The following is a 13401-nucleotide window of genomic DNA, read 5'->3' on the forward strand; positions in this document are numbered from 1 at the left end:
CTGTGTGGTGCGCTCCTCTGCCTCCATCCCACGGCAGGGAGATCCCAAACACAGCCTGGATGAGCCCTCCCTCCCATCCAGGGGCAGCGTCCCCACCCTCTCACCTTTGACGGTGACGTGGACGCTCTGGCTGATGGAGAGCTGGGGCTGGATCAGGACGCTGCACAGATACTCTCCTTCATCCATGCCTTTCTGGACGTCCATCAGCTTCAGGGTCCCGTTCTCAAAGACCACTTGGCGGTGGTTATCGGGCAGCAGCAGAGAGTCCTTGTACCACTTGATGGAGTAATAGGGGTACCCGATGACCCTGCAGTTGATGAAAGTGTCCCTACCCGCGACCGCTGTTATGTTCTTCATGGCGCGGATGCTCGGGGGACCTACATATTTGGGAGGAAGGGAGAGGCAGGCTAGGTTAATTCCGAAGGGCCATTTGCTTGCATGCAGATCTGCTGCTATTCCAGAGCAAGCTTCACAGGCAGAGGAGTGACCAGGACAGCCGGGAGCCAGCCTGCTTTGGGTGAGGAGGCGGCACGGGCTCCTCTCAGTGTGTGTGGGGACAGCCGCTCCTCGGCTGACACCTCCAGCTACAGCTCCTGGGTCACAGCCACACTGCAAACAGCAAATCCCACCCCAGTGCTGGGGAGGCCAAGCCCACACACACCACTGCTGCCCATTGGGGAAGGCTGGATGGTGTCTGTGTTTCTGCACTGGGCACTGTGGCTGCCCAGGATGCCTCTGCCCGGCTCCTCTGGCAGCACCAGAGATATGGGAGAGATGGGGAGAGCTCTGCCACCATCACAGCCTCTCCCTGCCTCTCCCAGGAGGAAGCTGCCTGCATTGTGCCAAACATCCTTGGCAAGAGCTGCTATGGGAACATGACTTCCCCTGGCAAACACACTGCACCTCCTTAAGCCCCACCTTTCTGCACCCCCCACTTCCATCCTGGGTGTCACTGAAAAGCCAGCCAGCCACCAGTTTCTGTCTGGCTTTGGAGCTGCCTAAGGACTGGGAGAATGCTGCAGGTGAGCCTTTAAACGAGAGGTTTCATGCATCAATAATTACATTGTTCTCCCAGCCACTGCATAAAATAGCAAAGTAATCTAAAGATTAACCCTGTCTTGACTCCTCGTCCTGAGGGTGTAGCAGGATAACAGCTTAACAGACACCCAGGATCAGGTGGCGGACTGTGCTTCTCATTCTAGGACACGTTAAGAGAAGGAGCAGGAAGAAAGGAATTAGCATCTCACTCTGTAACCATGTCTCGGGCCTGTCTGAGGGACATGCTCTGTGCCACTGAAAAAGAAACCCGAATCTTATCTAGTGACAGCCCATCAAGAGCTGAGAGAGGGGAAAAAGGGAGACAAAGGAACATCCTCATTGCAAACGCTGCTCTGGCTTCTCCTGGCTGAGGGATGGACTTCCTCCAAATTCAGCAGTAAACGGCAGCAAAATTCCGACTCTCCTGGGATCCCAGCCAAAAAGCCACTAGATCCATTTCAAACCTGAGACACAGACAAACACAGCCCTTCAACCCTCATTCTCAGCAGACAAATAAACGCTCCCTTATCTTGTCTCGCTCCCACCTGTAAGCCTGGGAGCTTTAATTGGGGATTATTAATGGGCAGGGGCTTACACCATACCCCGTGCCTGAGAGCGCTCCCCGGAACACACCGAGCAACGTGCTGCAGCCACAATAACACGGTGATTAACTCGGCCATGGCTTTTAGCAGACAAAGAAAATACAGACATGACAAATCAAAGCTCATTTTCCACGATTTCACGTGCTGCCTCATCATCGTTTGTCATGGAGATCCCGGTGCCGCCAGGCACGGTGGCTGCCAATGACTGGGGTCCTGTGGGGAACGGGGGTGGCTGGGAGAGCATGGGGGACCTGGGACACCTCTGGACCTGCCACCTCCTTCGCCATGTGTGGGGTCCTTCAGCAGGTGCCTGCCCACCCTGTGCAGACCCCAAGGCAAGGCTTGGCAGGGTGAGAGTGGACTCCAATGCGGACAGCGCTGCCCTTTGACTCGTACAAAGCCAAGCTCCAGTTCTCCAAGCCTCTGGAATTGCTTTCCACTTTGTTAAACTCCCTGCGTTAAGCATCAGAGAGGCTCAACCCTGCAAGTGTGCAAGAAGCAGGGCAGGAGTCAGGGAATGCGGCTGGGTTAGCCAGGGAGACCCACACGGCTGGGATGAAGAGGGAGAGGCGAGGAGGAACGATCAGCCAGGGAACAGAACAAAACCAAAAAGCCCAGTAAAAGTCCTATTCTGATATTTAAAAGTAGACAGGCACCTCTTACGTTTATTCGCGCTTGGTATTCGGCGCTGCCCACCGAGTTCCGCGCGGTGCACCGGTACACGCCGCCGTCCTTGATCTGCGGGCTGGTCACGTTCATGTGGCTCACGGTGGTGCCATCAGACATGGTGTACTGGTTGGAGCGGTGCCCGCTGTCCCGCGGGATGGGCTCGTCGTCCAGCGCCCAGGTGACGGTCGGCGGGGGGGCCCCCTTGGCGGCACACATCAGGGAGAACTGCTCCCCGGGGTTGACCACCTTCTCGCTGAAGGAGGAGACGATGCGGGGGGTCCCATCTGGGGGGCACCCAGTGGGATGGGGGTCAGGGAGCGGCAGCCACAGGCAGCAGCAGTTACCCGCTGGCAGGATGGCACTGAGCTCCCACCCCAGGCTCAGCCGGGACAGGAGCCCGGCTGGTGACACACACGTGGCTGTGGTGGCATCCCTGTGGCAGGGAGATGCAGACGGGGCGAGGGGACACGGTGGCTGATGCAAATGCCAGCTTCAGGGGACACCACCCTCGGCAGAGCCCATCCCTTGTCCAAACACTCAGTGAGCTGGATCAGGGAGGGCTGCCTGGTGAATGGGGTGCCCAGGGGCTGGGGATGGCAAGTCAACACTTATTTTGGTCCTTCCCCATCCCAGCCATGCTGTGCCCCTGCAGACAGCACACAGAGCCCAGGAACAGGCTGGCAGCAGCCTCAGGACCCCCACCCCAGAGGGTCTCCCTGTCCCCCAGCCATGCACAAAGCATCCCCTCAGAGAGGGGCAGAGGAAGAAGCCCCCAGCCCGGGAAGCCAGCTCACCCTCCAGCGTGATGATGGAGAAGTCCTGTGCCGTCTGGGACTTGCGGGTGGCGAAGCACTGGTAGGCCCCAGAGTGGCTCTTCTGGGCGGCCGTGATGAGGAGGGTCTCGTTGCTGATGCCCCGGATGGAGATGTAGTCATCCACCGCCACCAGGTCCGTGTTGCGGTACCAGCGGATGACGTACTCGGGGGACCCGCTGAGGGCACAAGAGAGGATGACGGTGCTGCCGATGCCTGTTTTGAGCTTCTTTGGTGTGAGGGTCACACGCAGAGGGTCTGTGAGAGAGGGGAGAGCGGCGAGGCGTTGGCGGTGCCGGGCAGTGCAGCGGGAGGCAGCTCATCCCCGCTGTGCTCTCTCCGCTCCTCCTGCCCCGCGAGCGCCAGCCCGGCTACGCGTTAAATGTCACCGCACAATAAGGCAGGTGGCCCTGCCACCGTCCTCGCTGCTGACAGCCCCTGCTTTTAACGTCAGCCCCAGGCCCCCAGCGGGGGTACTGTGGGGAGGTGGCAGGACGGCTGGAAGAAGATGAGCTCCATGTGACAGGGACAGTGCTGAGCTGGGGACACACCAGGCTGGCTCCCAGCAGGCTGATGGTGCCTGGCTGGTGCCGTGCTCAGCAGTGCTGCTCCAGGTAAGGCAGGCACAGTGGCTCTGGTACTGCCAGGATCCTGGTGACAGGAGGAACCCCCAGGAAAACAGCACGTGATAAATACTTGGCCTGCCCAGATGGTATTTACTGTTTGGCTAGAGCTTATTTTATGTAAATCAAGATAAATTTTATGTAAATCAACGAAGCAAAGCACAGAGGCACCCAACACGTCGGACACGTGCAAGACAGTGGCTTCCAGCGAGCAAAACACTGTGCCAAAATACAAGGCTGTTGTTTATACAGCTGTATAAACCCCTAAAGCTGTATATGGATAAAGGCTTTACGTGTCAGAAGGCAGAAGGACTAAACCCCCACCACTCCTCCCCGCCGGCTCTCACCTATGACCGTGAGGGTCCCCGTGACCTCTGCGGAGCCGAAGGTGTTGGTCACCTCGCAGATGTAGGTGCCGCTGTCCTCCACGCGCAGGTCGCTGATGGTCAGCCCCGTGATGCGCTTGGTCCAGCGGCTGTCGGCGGGGAGCGGCCGCCCGTCCTTGATCCACCGCACGGCTGGGTTGGGGTAGCCCGAGGCGATGCAGGGCAGCTCCACCAGCCGGCCCGCCTTCACCTCCCTGGACTGGAAGCTGTCTAACATCGTGGGGATGGACTCCGCCGGGTCTGGGTTGGGAGAGGAATTGGGCTCAGCCGCGCAAGAGGAGGAGGTGAGGTGCCTCAGGGACACCGGTACCACTGCGTCCAGTCAACACCATCCATGAGGGACTGGCTCTCCCCATCCCCGTGAGCTGGTGGCTCTGCCATACAGGAGTGCAGGATGCACCCCATTATCCACGCTGGGCGTGGGGTGCCCTGTCCCACCCGGCCAGCACACCCTTTGGCAGCCAGGACAACAGGCATGTGGGGAGGTGGGAGGGAAAACACTTCTTAAGTAGCTGACGGGAGGAATAAACTCAGCAAGGGAGGAATTACTCAAGGTGACACCTAATTGGTGCAAAATACACAAATTTTGTGGCACATTTCAAAATTTACAAGGAAAAGGACCCATCAGGCAGCTGGGAAAGGAGAAAATTAATCACTAAGTCTCAGGCGTGAAATTAAATTCCAGGGGAAAGAAACCTCTTTCATTACTCCCAAGCAGAAGTAAAACGCCGTGACGTGTAAATAATGACAGCGACCAGGAGGGGACCGGGCCAGATCGAAGCGCGCGGATTGGGGATGATACACCCGGCGACGCCCACGCACCGCAGGGACACGCGGCAGGACGGGCACGGCTGGGACCCGGCACCCGCGGCTCTCCGAGAGGCGAGGTCAGGCAAGCCCTCCATCTCTGCCCTGCCCTCCGGGGGTTTAATTCGAGGAGCCGGTGCGGGAGCACCCGAGGATGGCAACAGCATATGGCAGGGAGCGGGCGCGCTGCACCGAGCGGCGGGAGCGGCGCCGCGGCTGCGAGTCGGACGAACTCCCTCCCTCCCTCCCTCGCGGAGTAATTTGGGCAGTCAGCGGAGCCGGGAGCGCCCCGAGACACCCGGCACTCCGGACTGCACTGCCTCCGCCGCAGTATCGCTTGCATGTTCGTCACATCGCGTCAGGCTGCTCACATCGCGGGCTGTCACATCGCATCGCCTCCCGCTCGGGGTGACGCGCGGCACTGCCACCGCCGCGCCCGGCTCGGGGGGGCTGCGTGCTGGGGGCACCGCCGAGGCACTGCCAGCGCCCTGCGCAGCCCCGGCGGCACCTCCCGCCCCGCACCGGGACGTCTCCTCGCTGCGGGGACCCGAGGTGGCGAGGCCAGTGCTCCCTGTGCAGGATGGCAGTGCTGTGGGCAGGCGGGGGGGTGGGCAGGCAAGTGGGGGAGTGGATGTCGGGCAGGGCTGGGCCCCGTCCCGGGCACAGGACCTGCCCCTCGCCCACACTGCCAGCCCCACGTGCTCACCTGAGACGGAGAGCCGGGCGCCGTTGCTCTGCCGCGTCTCCCCGCTGTACTTGTGCTTGGTGATACACCTGTAGGTGGACAAGGCATCTTCCTTCTGCACGTCCGATATGTACAAACCTCCATAAGAAGTAATAAAAAACCTATTTTCTGGAGACACAAAGGGAGGAGGAGAGTGAGCGAGCCAGCCCTGGCCCCAGGCTGAGCACCTGGGTCAGGCAGAGCCCCTGCACTCTGAGCTGGCACTGGAGCTGTGGCAGGGAGAGAGGGACCTTCTTCCACCTCCCTGCACCTCCACCACATCGGGGTGCAGCTCTAGCTGAAGTTTCAGGCTGGCTGGCGAAGTTGGATGAGCCGCAGAAACCTTGTGTGTACAACAACAAACTGTGTTTGTGGGCACGGCCTCCCTCCATCACTCACCCTGGCCAAGCACACACACCTGCCCAGGTGTAAAGGTGGGTCTGGGGTGTCTTTACACACTCCTGGACTCCCATCCATCCGAGGGCTCAGATTCAGGCAGGCCGTGGCTGCAGAGGGTGAGCAGAGCGTGTGGCACGAAGCTCCAGCACACGCTGCTCCACCGCGGTGCCACGCGCTCCATGGCAACGCAGCAATTAAAAGTGAATCCGTCCCGCTGAGTTAATAATTAGCTTAACTTACTTAGAATCATGTGAAAACAAATAAGGGCTTGAGCTGATGTTTGAGCCCCGGGAGGAGGGTGGCGGGAGAGCAGCCAGGGCAGCACAGCCCCGGCAGCGCTGCTGGAGCAGCCCCCTCAGGCCAGCAGGTTTTGGAGCCTGGCACCAGGGAAAGGAGGCTTTGGCTGGCTCCTGACCCCTGTAATTCCTCATGAATTACAACAGTAATTAACATGAATAGAAAGGCCTGTGTAGTGGCTACATGGAGAGCAGGATAAGCCGAGGCTCTGGAGAGGCTCCCTGCCCACCTGGAAAGCACTTTGCTCTGCCCCTCCGTGCCAAGCAAGGCTTTCACCCCCAGCTTTGAGGGGCTTTGGGGTTTATTCCAGCACCAGTCTCAGCTGGGATGGGATGCTCCATCTGCTCGGCTGTGCCGTGGTGCCAACCAAAGCACCCCCTACCAAACCCCACGGCTGCAGAAGGTAATTTAGTGCAGCTGAATGCTCAGAGTGAAAACCTTTAAACCCAGCCTGTAAATCAGCAACATCTGCAAATGGCTCCCTGAAGTCCTGCACAATGCCTGCTAAGCCAGGATCTAGCTGATGAAGCCAAACAACAGTTTTTACTTCCAGCACCTTTTGGAAGCACCTGAATATTCTCAATTTAGGCAAGAAGAAAGCTCTGTGGTCCAACTCAGAAGTGCGGAATAAGCACGACCGAGAGAGGACAAGAGGCAGATGCTCCCAGAGCACTCTGGCTCCCACACCCTGGGCAGGACACCAGGCCCTATTCCCTGCAAGTGCTGCAGGTGACAGACCAGCAGAAAACAGGGATCCTCACCCAGGGAGCCAGAGCGTGTCCCTGGCACGAGCCGAGGCAATGGCAGTGCCGAGCTGTGCTGGCATTACCCATTCCAGCTGTGGCTCAGCCAGATGTGCGTGTTTGACTCCAACTGCTTGATACCAGAGCGTGAGGGACTCCAAACAGCAAAGGAAGAGCAAATAATTAATCACGATGCCAGTCAATTGTGGCTAACAGAGGCACAGGCACCCGCCAGACTGGCACCCTGTGCTGATCCTCCCTGGAAGCAGCGGCAGCCCCACGGGGTGCAGGAGCTGCCATCCCCACCTCTCCAGCAACACCCCTGTGACTCCATCCTTGCTTGGAGGGGTCCGGGGCTGATCAGCCAAAGCCTCCATGCTCTGGCATGTGAGCACCAGCATGGCAGCACATGCCCCATACCAGCCTGCAGCTGGGACCGGAGGTGCGGTGGTGCGGGCACCGTGCTCCAGCGCCGGCGGGAGCCGCCCCGGGAGCCGCACAGCCCCCGCGGAAGGGCACGGGGAGTGGTCCCCCAGCACTGCGATAACATGCAAATCAAACATTAATTTTTCATCTCCCATCAAACCAGTAAGCGGAGAGCATTGGCCGCACTGGAATTTGAGACGGGGGGAGCCGGTTTCCACGGTAACGGGGCTGTATTTTGCGAAAGTGCTGGCAGCCCCAGCCCACACCCTCACACGCGGTCCTGCCTGGGGATCCACAGCCCTGTGCTGCCGTGCTCTGGGCTGGAAACAAAGCCTTGTGTCCAAGATGCAGGCTCTGGGATGGGGCTCCAGCCATAACACCCCCCCAGGGACAAGAACAGGCAGAAATCCTGCAGGTTTAGGATCCACGTCTCCACCGTGGAGCAACAGGAGGCATCTGCCCCTTGCACGACACCGTTCCATCACGTGTGAGATCTACCCAAGCTGACAGCACGGCCTCCTTTGGTTTTTTTTCCTGGGAAGGGACAAGTGGCTCTGTCGAGGAACGTTCTGCTGGTTCAGGGGAGATGCGGGGCAGTGACTGATGTAAGTGGCTCCGACAGACCTCACCCAAGTGACTTATTGCTGAGTTTTCCAGGCAGATTAATGTCGAAGGTCGCCAAGCAAAATCAGATCTTTCTGCCTGCCAGGAGGTGGAAAAGCTTTACAGGAAGCAGAGGATTAAGCACATCCGTGGCCAGGTTGGAGTGATGTGCCTCTAATAACTCTTCCAGCTAGACCTGAGCTGCTGCCTTTGGAGATACCTCACCCAAGCCCTTGAATCAAACACCACCGAGAGCCCATCAGAAGCTAAATTCTACCTAAATTCTCAGGAACTGGCCCCTCACCTGGGGAAAAGCACAAGGGTGAGAGGAGGGCTCTCCTGCATGGTCTCACTGAGTACACACACACACACACCTCTCCCACATCCAGCTGCCAGTGGTGGCCCTGGAATCCCAGCATCATTCCCAAGGGCCTCCCAGTTCCAAGAGAAAGATTACAGTCGATGCAGGTTACCAGCTCCTGCTCTACCCAATATAGATTTGTCAAAACAAGGGGTCAGGGCTTCAGGAGGGAGCACGTTTTATAGTTCATAAGACTAATGAGATAACTTTCCCCCGGTACTGCTGGAGAATCAATAGGTGCCACCGTTTATGAATTAGCCATACTGGGAGCATGTGCATCCCAAGGCATCCCGGACAAATCCAATAACTGTTTGGTGCTATTTCTGGCCACGTTTAAAGTGACAAACGCCTCCCAGGGGGAAGGCACAGAGGGGGAAGCCCCAAAGAGCAAAGCCTGTAATTTTCCACCGCTGCCACAGGGGCACTTTTCTGCTGTGGCTGCTGTTCCACGATGCCATTTGCCCGGCATGGAGCTCGCCTGGGGACAAGGAACATCCACAGAAAACCCAGCCAGGACGGAAACACCTGCCCACCCCATGGCGCCGATCACCACCTCCCTCCCAGGGACAGCCCGAGCCCCGGGACGCAGTGCCCAGCGGGGCAGGGGACACGGGGCACAGGAGCGGGCTGGCATCAGTGTCCACGCACCAGAGCTGCCTTTTATCTCAGCAGGCTGAGCCCAGCTCGTGCCACAGCAAATGCTGAGAGCAGAGGGGGCCTGGACCGGGCACTGAGATTAAAGCTCCATCCATCCCTCCCTCGTGGAGATGTTAAAGAGGAGCCGTAACTCGAGCCCAATGCAAATTTCATAGGACCTGCGCAAATCTGACAGATTTATTTACGTGTTTGCCTGCCCTGGGAATCCCAGGGGAGCTGTAGGCCTGTCGCTGCTCCCAGCCCTTCCAAAGGCAGCAGAGCTCTCCCGCAGAGCTGGGGCAGCAGATCTGTGAGCTCAGCCAAAGGTTCCCACCTGGAAGAGTCACGGGCATTTGTAACGCGGCCAACGCCAGCTGAGCCAGCAGCTTGGGCTTTGCACCAAGGGGCTCCTCCTCTCCTCCTCATCCTCTGCCTCCAGGGCCAGTGACCCTTTTCCTGACAAAAGGGACCTGACGGCTCCTGCTGGAGCCAGAGCAGCGGGAACAGCAGAGGAGGGGTGGAAAGCAGGGACTCGTCACGGGCTTTCCACCTCCCCTCCCTAATCTGCTTTATAAGCATGGCTCCATCTCCTCCCGTTACAGGATTAACACCCATCTCTCATTCTCCTCCCGCAACAAGATTTTATTTCTAATTACGCTGTAATAAAACTGGGCGCGCTCCCAGGGCTCCTTCCAAATGACTTGTCGACACTTGGCGAGATTGAATCCTACTCGGGCCCATTTCCGGCACCTCTGCCTGCTGTTCATTAGGCATGCATGAGGGAGAGGGTTTAAGAACAGAATTACATTTAAATGACTTTTCTGAGAGGGAGACATGAAGCAAGAGAAGCAAAAAGCAGGAAAGGTTTACAAGGAGGGTGTCACTGTCACCTCCCTGTCACACTGCTGCCCAGCAGCTGCTGTGCCAGGTCCCCACTCCCAGTGCTCCGGGGATCTGACAAGCCAACAAATCCAAAAGGAAACACTGGAGGGGATTTCTGAGCGTCAGATTTTTGCAGCAGGACGGCAACCAGGGACACGTGTCGCTGGACATTGTCACCCTGCCCTGGGGGGTGCCCAGGACGCTGCGCACCAACTGCTGTGGGAGTGGAGAGGTTTTCAAGCAGAAATGGGGATTTTCCCACCAGGGCTCAGGAAAACACACACCACAAGAAATGCGGGATGGGCATAACCGGGAGTTGGCGCTGCCAATCCTGCTCCCTGCATCGGGGTGTGAGCAGCCAGCACATGGCTCGAGTGGAGCACCGTGTTTCCAGATGTTTTCCATCCTCACTGCACTCACTGGCAGTGGGCAGTTTCTGCTGTCTGGAAGCTGCTTCCCAGATCCAGGCTCACAAGGCAAAATTGGGAAAACAGATGTTAGGAAAGATCTCTCTCTATTAGCTCCCTCGGAAGTGAGGTATCCTGCAGGGCTGGCAGGAGTTATTAAATCAAGCGTCATTATTTACCCAAGGGCCAGTCTCGCAAGTCATGTTCCTAGAAGTAAATCTGGAAACGCTGCCCACGGAAATGGATTCACACGGGTACGAGGGAGAGCACAGTTTGCCTCTCCGGGTTTTAATCCACCTCTGAGTCACCAGAGTGCTTGGCCCTGAAACCTGGCAGTGTTTGGGGACACTTCGGTTTGTTTGCGCAAGCGACTTTGGGAATGACACACTTCCACTGAACGGAGCACGGAGGAGGAGGAGGAGGAGGAGAAAGAGGAGAAATCCCCTGGGTGGGGGCCACGGGGCCGGGGCTTGCCCATGGAGCAGCCTCCTGTCACCAGCCACGCTGGCACTGCCAAAGGAGGAGGAATTAATCTCCCGAGGTGGTCCGGAGCCGCCTAATACCAGCAGAAAATTACAGAACAGGATGAAGAGCATTACAAAATGAATAGGAGGGGACTAGAGATTTCCATGGCTAATCCTGTTAACGAGACAATTTCTTATCAAACTCATTATGTGGCGGAAAGCAGGGGGGAGGGAGGGGCTGGGCAGGGAAGCTGGGGAGGGGGAGGGCGATGCCAGGCAAAAGGCATTCCCGGAGCATCGGGACACGGGGCTGACAGGGGAGCAGGGCAGCTCCCCAGCCCGGCTCACCACGCCGCACGTCAGCGAGGGTTGTATTTCTATTTCCGAGCAGAGCTGAGTATTACTAGAGTGACATTTACCACAAAAGAGTGCCGTCTGCTCCGGCTCTGCCACCGGAGCTGCAGCAGGCTGGGATTACGGCGGGCGTAAAAACGTATAAAATCCACCAAGAGAACACTCAGTTCAAAAAGGGATTTTTGGAGCGTCGGTTTTGTTTTCAACCTCCTGCTACGACGAGTGTCATTTTCCCGGAGGAAGCAAAACAAAATGCTGCGGTCCGTAGGCTGAGTATGTGCCTGCCCTAGCACGGGATGGGTGGGCTGGGAAGGCAGCTCGGGGTGCTGGGGAGCTGGGCAGGCGCTCTGCCCACCGGCCCCTCCGTGCTGATTCCCGCATCCCGCTCAGCCACGCACGAGCAAAGCCCAGCAGCCTGGCACGGAAAAACGCGGCTGTGGCTGAGTGATTCCCACAAATCCCCACCAGCCCCTCCATCTCCTGCCCCCGAGAATCACGGGGGCTTCGCCGCTACTTTGTGCACAGCATTTAATTTTCTTTTTTCTTTTTTTTCTTTTTTTTTTTTCATTTGCTATTTAAAAAACCGCGGAACTAGTCAGATTTCATGCTAATGAGGAGAAAATCTGGATCGAGGACTGTGCAAAAATTTGCATCTCAAAGAGGAAAACAGGAAGTCGCTAAGAAAGGAAAATCCACGCAGAGGTAGCGGGTATGGCCATAATTAGGCTAATGCTGCCTGTGTTCTGTCAGCTCGTTTCCATCAGCCCCGGGGTGGCAGGGGACAGCAGACCTCCCCACCAGCACGCCATGAGTCCCTGCCACGGCTCCCAGCTCGGGAGAGGGATGGTGAGGGATGCTGGGCACCAGGCTGGCAGTGTGGGATGGAGGATGGCACGGGATGGAGCATGGCACGGGATGCAGGATGGGATGCAGAATGGCACGGGATGGAGCATGGCACGGGATGGAGCATGGCACGGGACGGAGGGTGGCACGGGATGGAGCATGGCACGGGATGCAGGATGGGATGCAGAATGGGATGCAGGATGGCACGGGATGGAGCATGGCACGGGATGGAGCATGGCACGGGATGCAGGATGGGATGCAGGATGGCACAGGATGGAGCATGGCACGGGATGCAGGATGGGATGCAGGATGGGATGGCACGGGATGGAGGATGGGATGCAGGATGGAGCATGGCACGGGATGGAGGATGGCACGGGACAGAGCATGGCACGGGATGCAGGATGGGATGCAGGATTGGATGCTGGATGGGATGCAGGATGGCACGGGATGCAGGATGGGATGCAGGATGGGATGCAGGATGGGATGCCGGCTGGGATGCAGGATGGGATGCCGGCTGGGATGCAGGATGGCACGGGATGCAGGATGGAACAGGGAATGTGGCAGACACGCTGCCCCAGAAGGACAGCTCACAAAGACGCACATCTGGAGATTGTCCAAGAGCACCACCAACGCCACGGAATCGCCCGCACCCAAAGGGGGAAAAGAGCACAGCACCAGCCCCAGGTGCCCAGCCAAGGTCAGGGTGAACACACCCCCACCGCCTGCCTCAGCACAGAACCAGCCATTGCTCTCCCCCATCTTGAGAGGGGCTGATTTGCAGTTTTGCATCAATTTTCCTCTGATTTTTTAATTGGGTTTTGCTGCCGCTGCAGACATTACTGTGCAAACCATTCCGAATGGCTTGAACCAAGATATTCGCTCATAAAAATCCATCACCAGTGCCGAGAATGACAGAAATGGAAAATGCCTAATGAAAACAAAGGGGAAAACAACAGGTACTCCGGTCCTCCGCCATCCATCACCAACCTCGGATTATTGATGGGAGGGGAAAAAAATTCTCCCATCTGCAATCAAATCTTGAGAAATCTTGAAAAGCCAAACACCACATAGGAGGAAATTCTTTGCCCCCACTTCAGTCTGCAGGAGTTTTGCCATAATTATAATAAGAGTGAGGCTGCTGGATAACACGAGAATTATTTTCCCCACTTACATTGTCAAATGATCATTTTGCCCTGCAGTGAAATCTCAATAATTATAATGCCGAACCGTGAAAGAACAAAGAAATAAAAAAAGCAGTGTTTTCTTCCAGGGAGCGGGGGGAGGGGGGAGCCGCCATCGCAGAACTCAAAGTGCATCCTTCCTCT

The 13401-nt window shown here is 57.5% G+C and overlaps 1 protein-coding gene across 4 annotated transcripts in view; it reads right to left on the reverse strand.

Moving 5' to 3' along the window:
* Nucleotides 1-13401, reverse strand: part of DSCAML1 (DS cell adhesion molecule like 1) — a 94772-nt gene that overhangs the window by 23459 nt on the left and 57912 nt on the right. For 2 of the 4 annotated variants that reach the window (XM_042033972.1, XM_042033971.1), the window contains exons 4-8: nt 5644-5790; nt 4092-4370; nt 3104-3379; nt 2297-2593; nt 105-377 (exon numbers count right to left, since the gene is read on the reverse strand). In XM_042033972.1, the coding sequence (XP_041889906.1) occupies nt 105-377; nt 2297-2593; nt 3104-3379; nt 4092-4370; nt 5644-5790 (1272 nt within the window). Of the gene's footprint in view, nt 1-104; nt 378-2296; nt 2594-3103; nt 3380-4091; nt 4371-5643; nt 5791-13401 lie in introns of those variants that run through there. The other 2 variants (XM_042033974.1, XM_042033973.1) reach the window with 2 other exon arrangements.

Source organism: Corvus kubaryi, unplaced genomic scaffold (assembly GCF_017639235.1).
Source record: "Corvus kubaryi isolate FWS band 111438036 unplaced genomic scaffold, C.kubaryi_AGA036_p1.0 37367, whole genome shotgun sequence".
Taxonomy (NCBI): domain Eukaryota; kingdom Metazoa; phylum Chordata; class Aves; order Passeriformes; family Corvidae; genus Corvus; species Corvus kubaryi.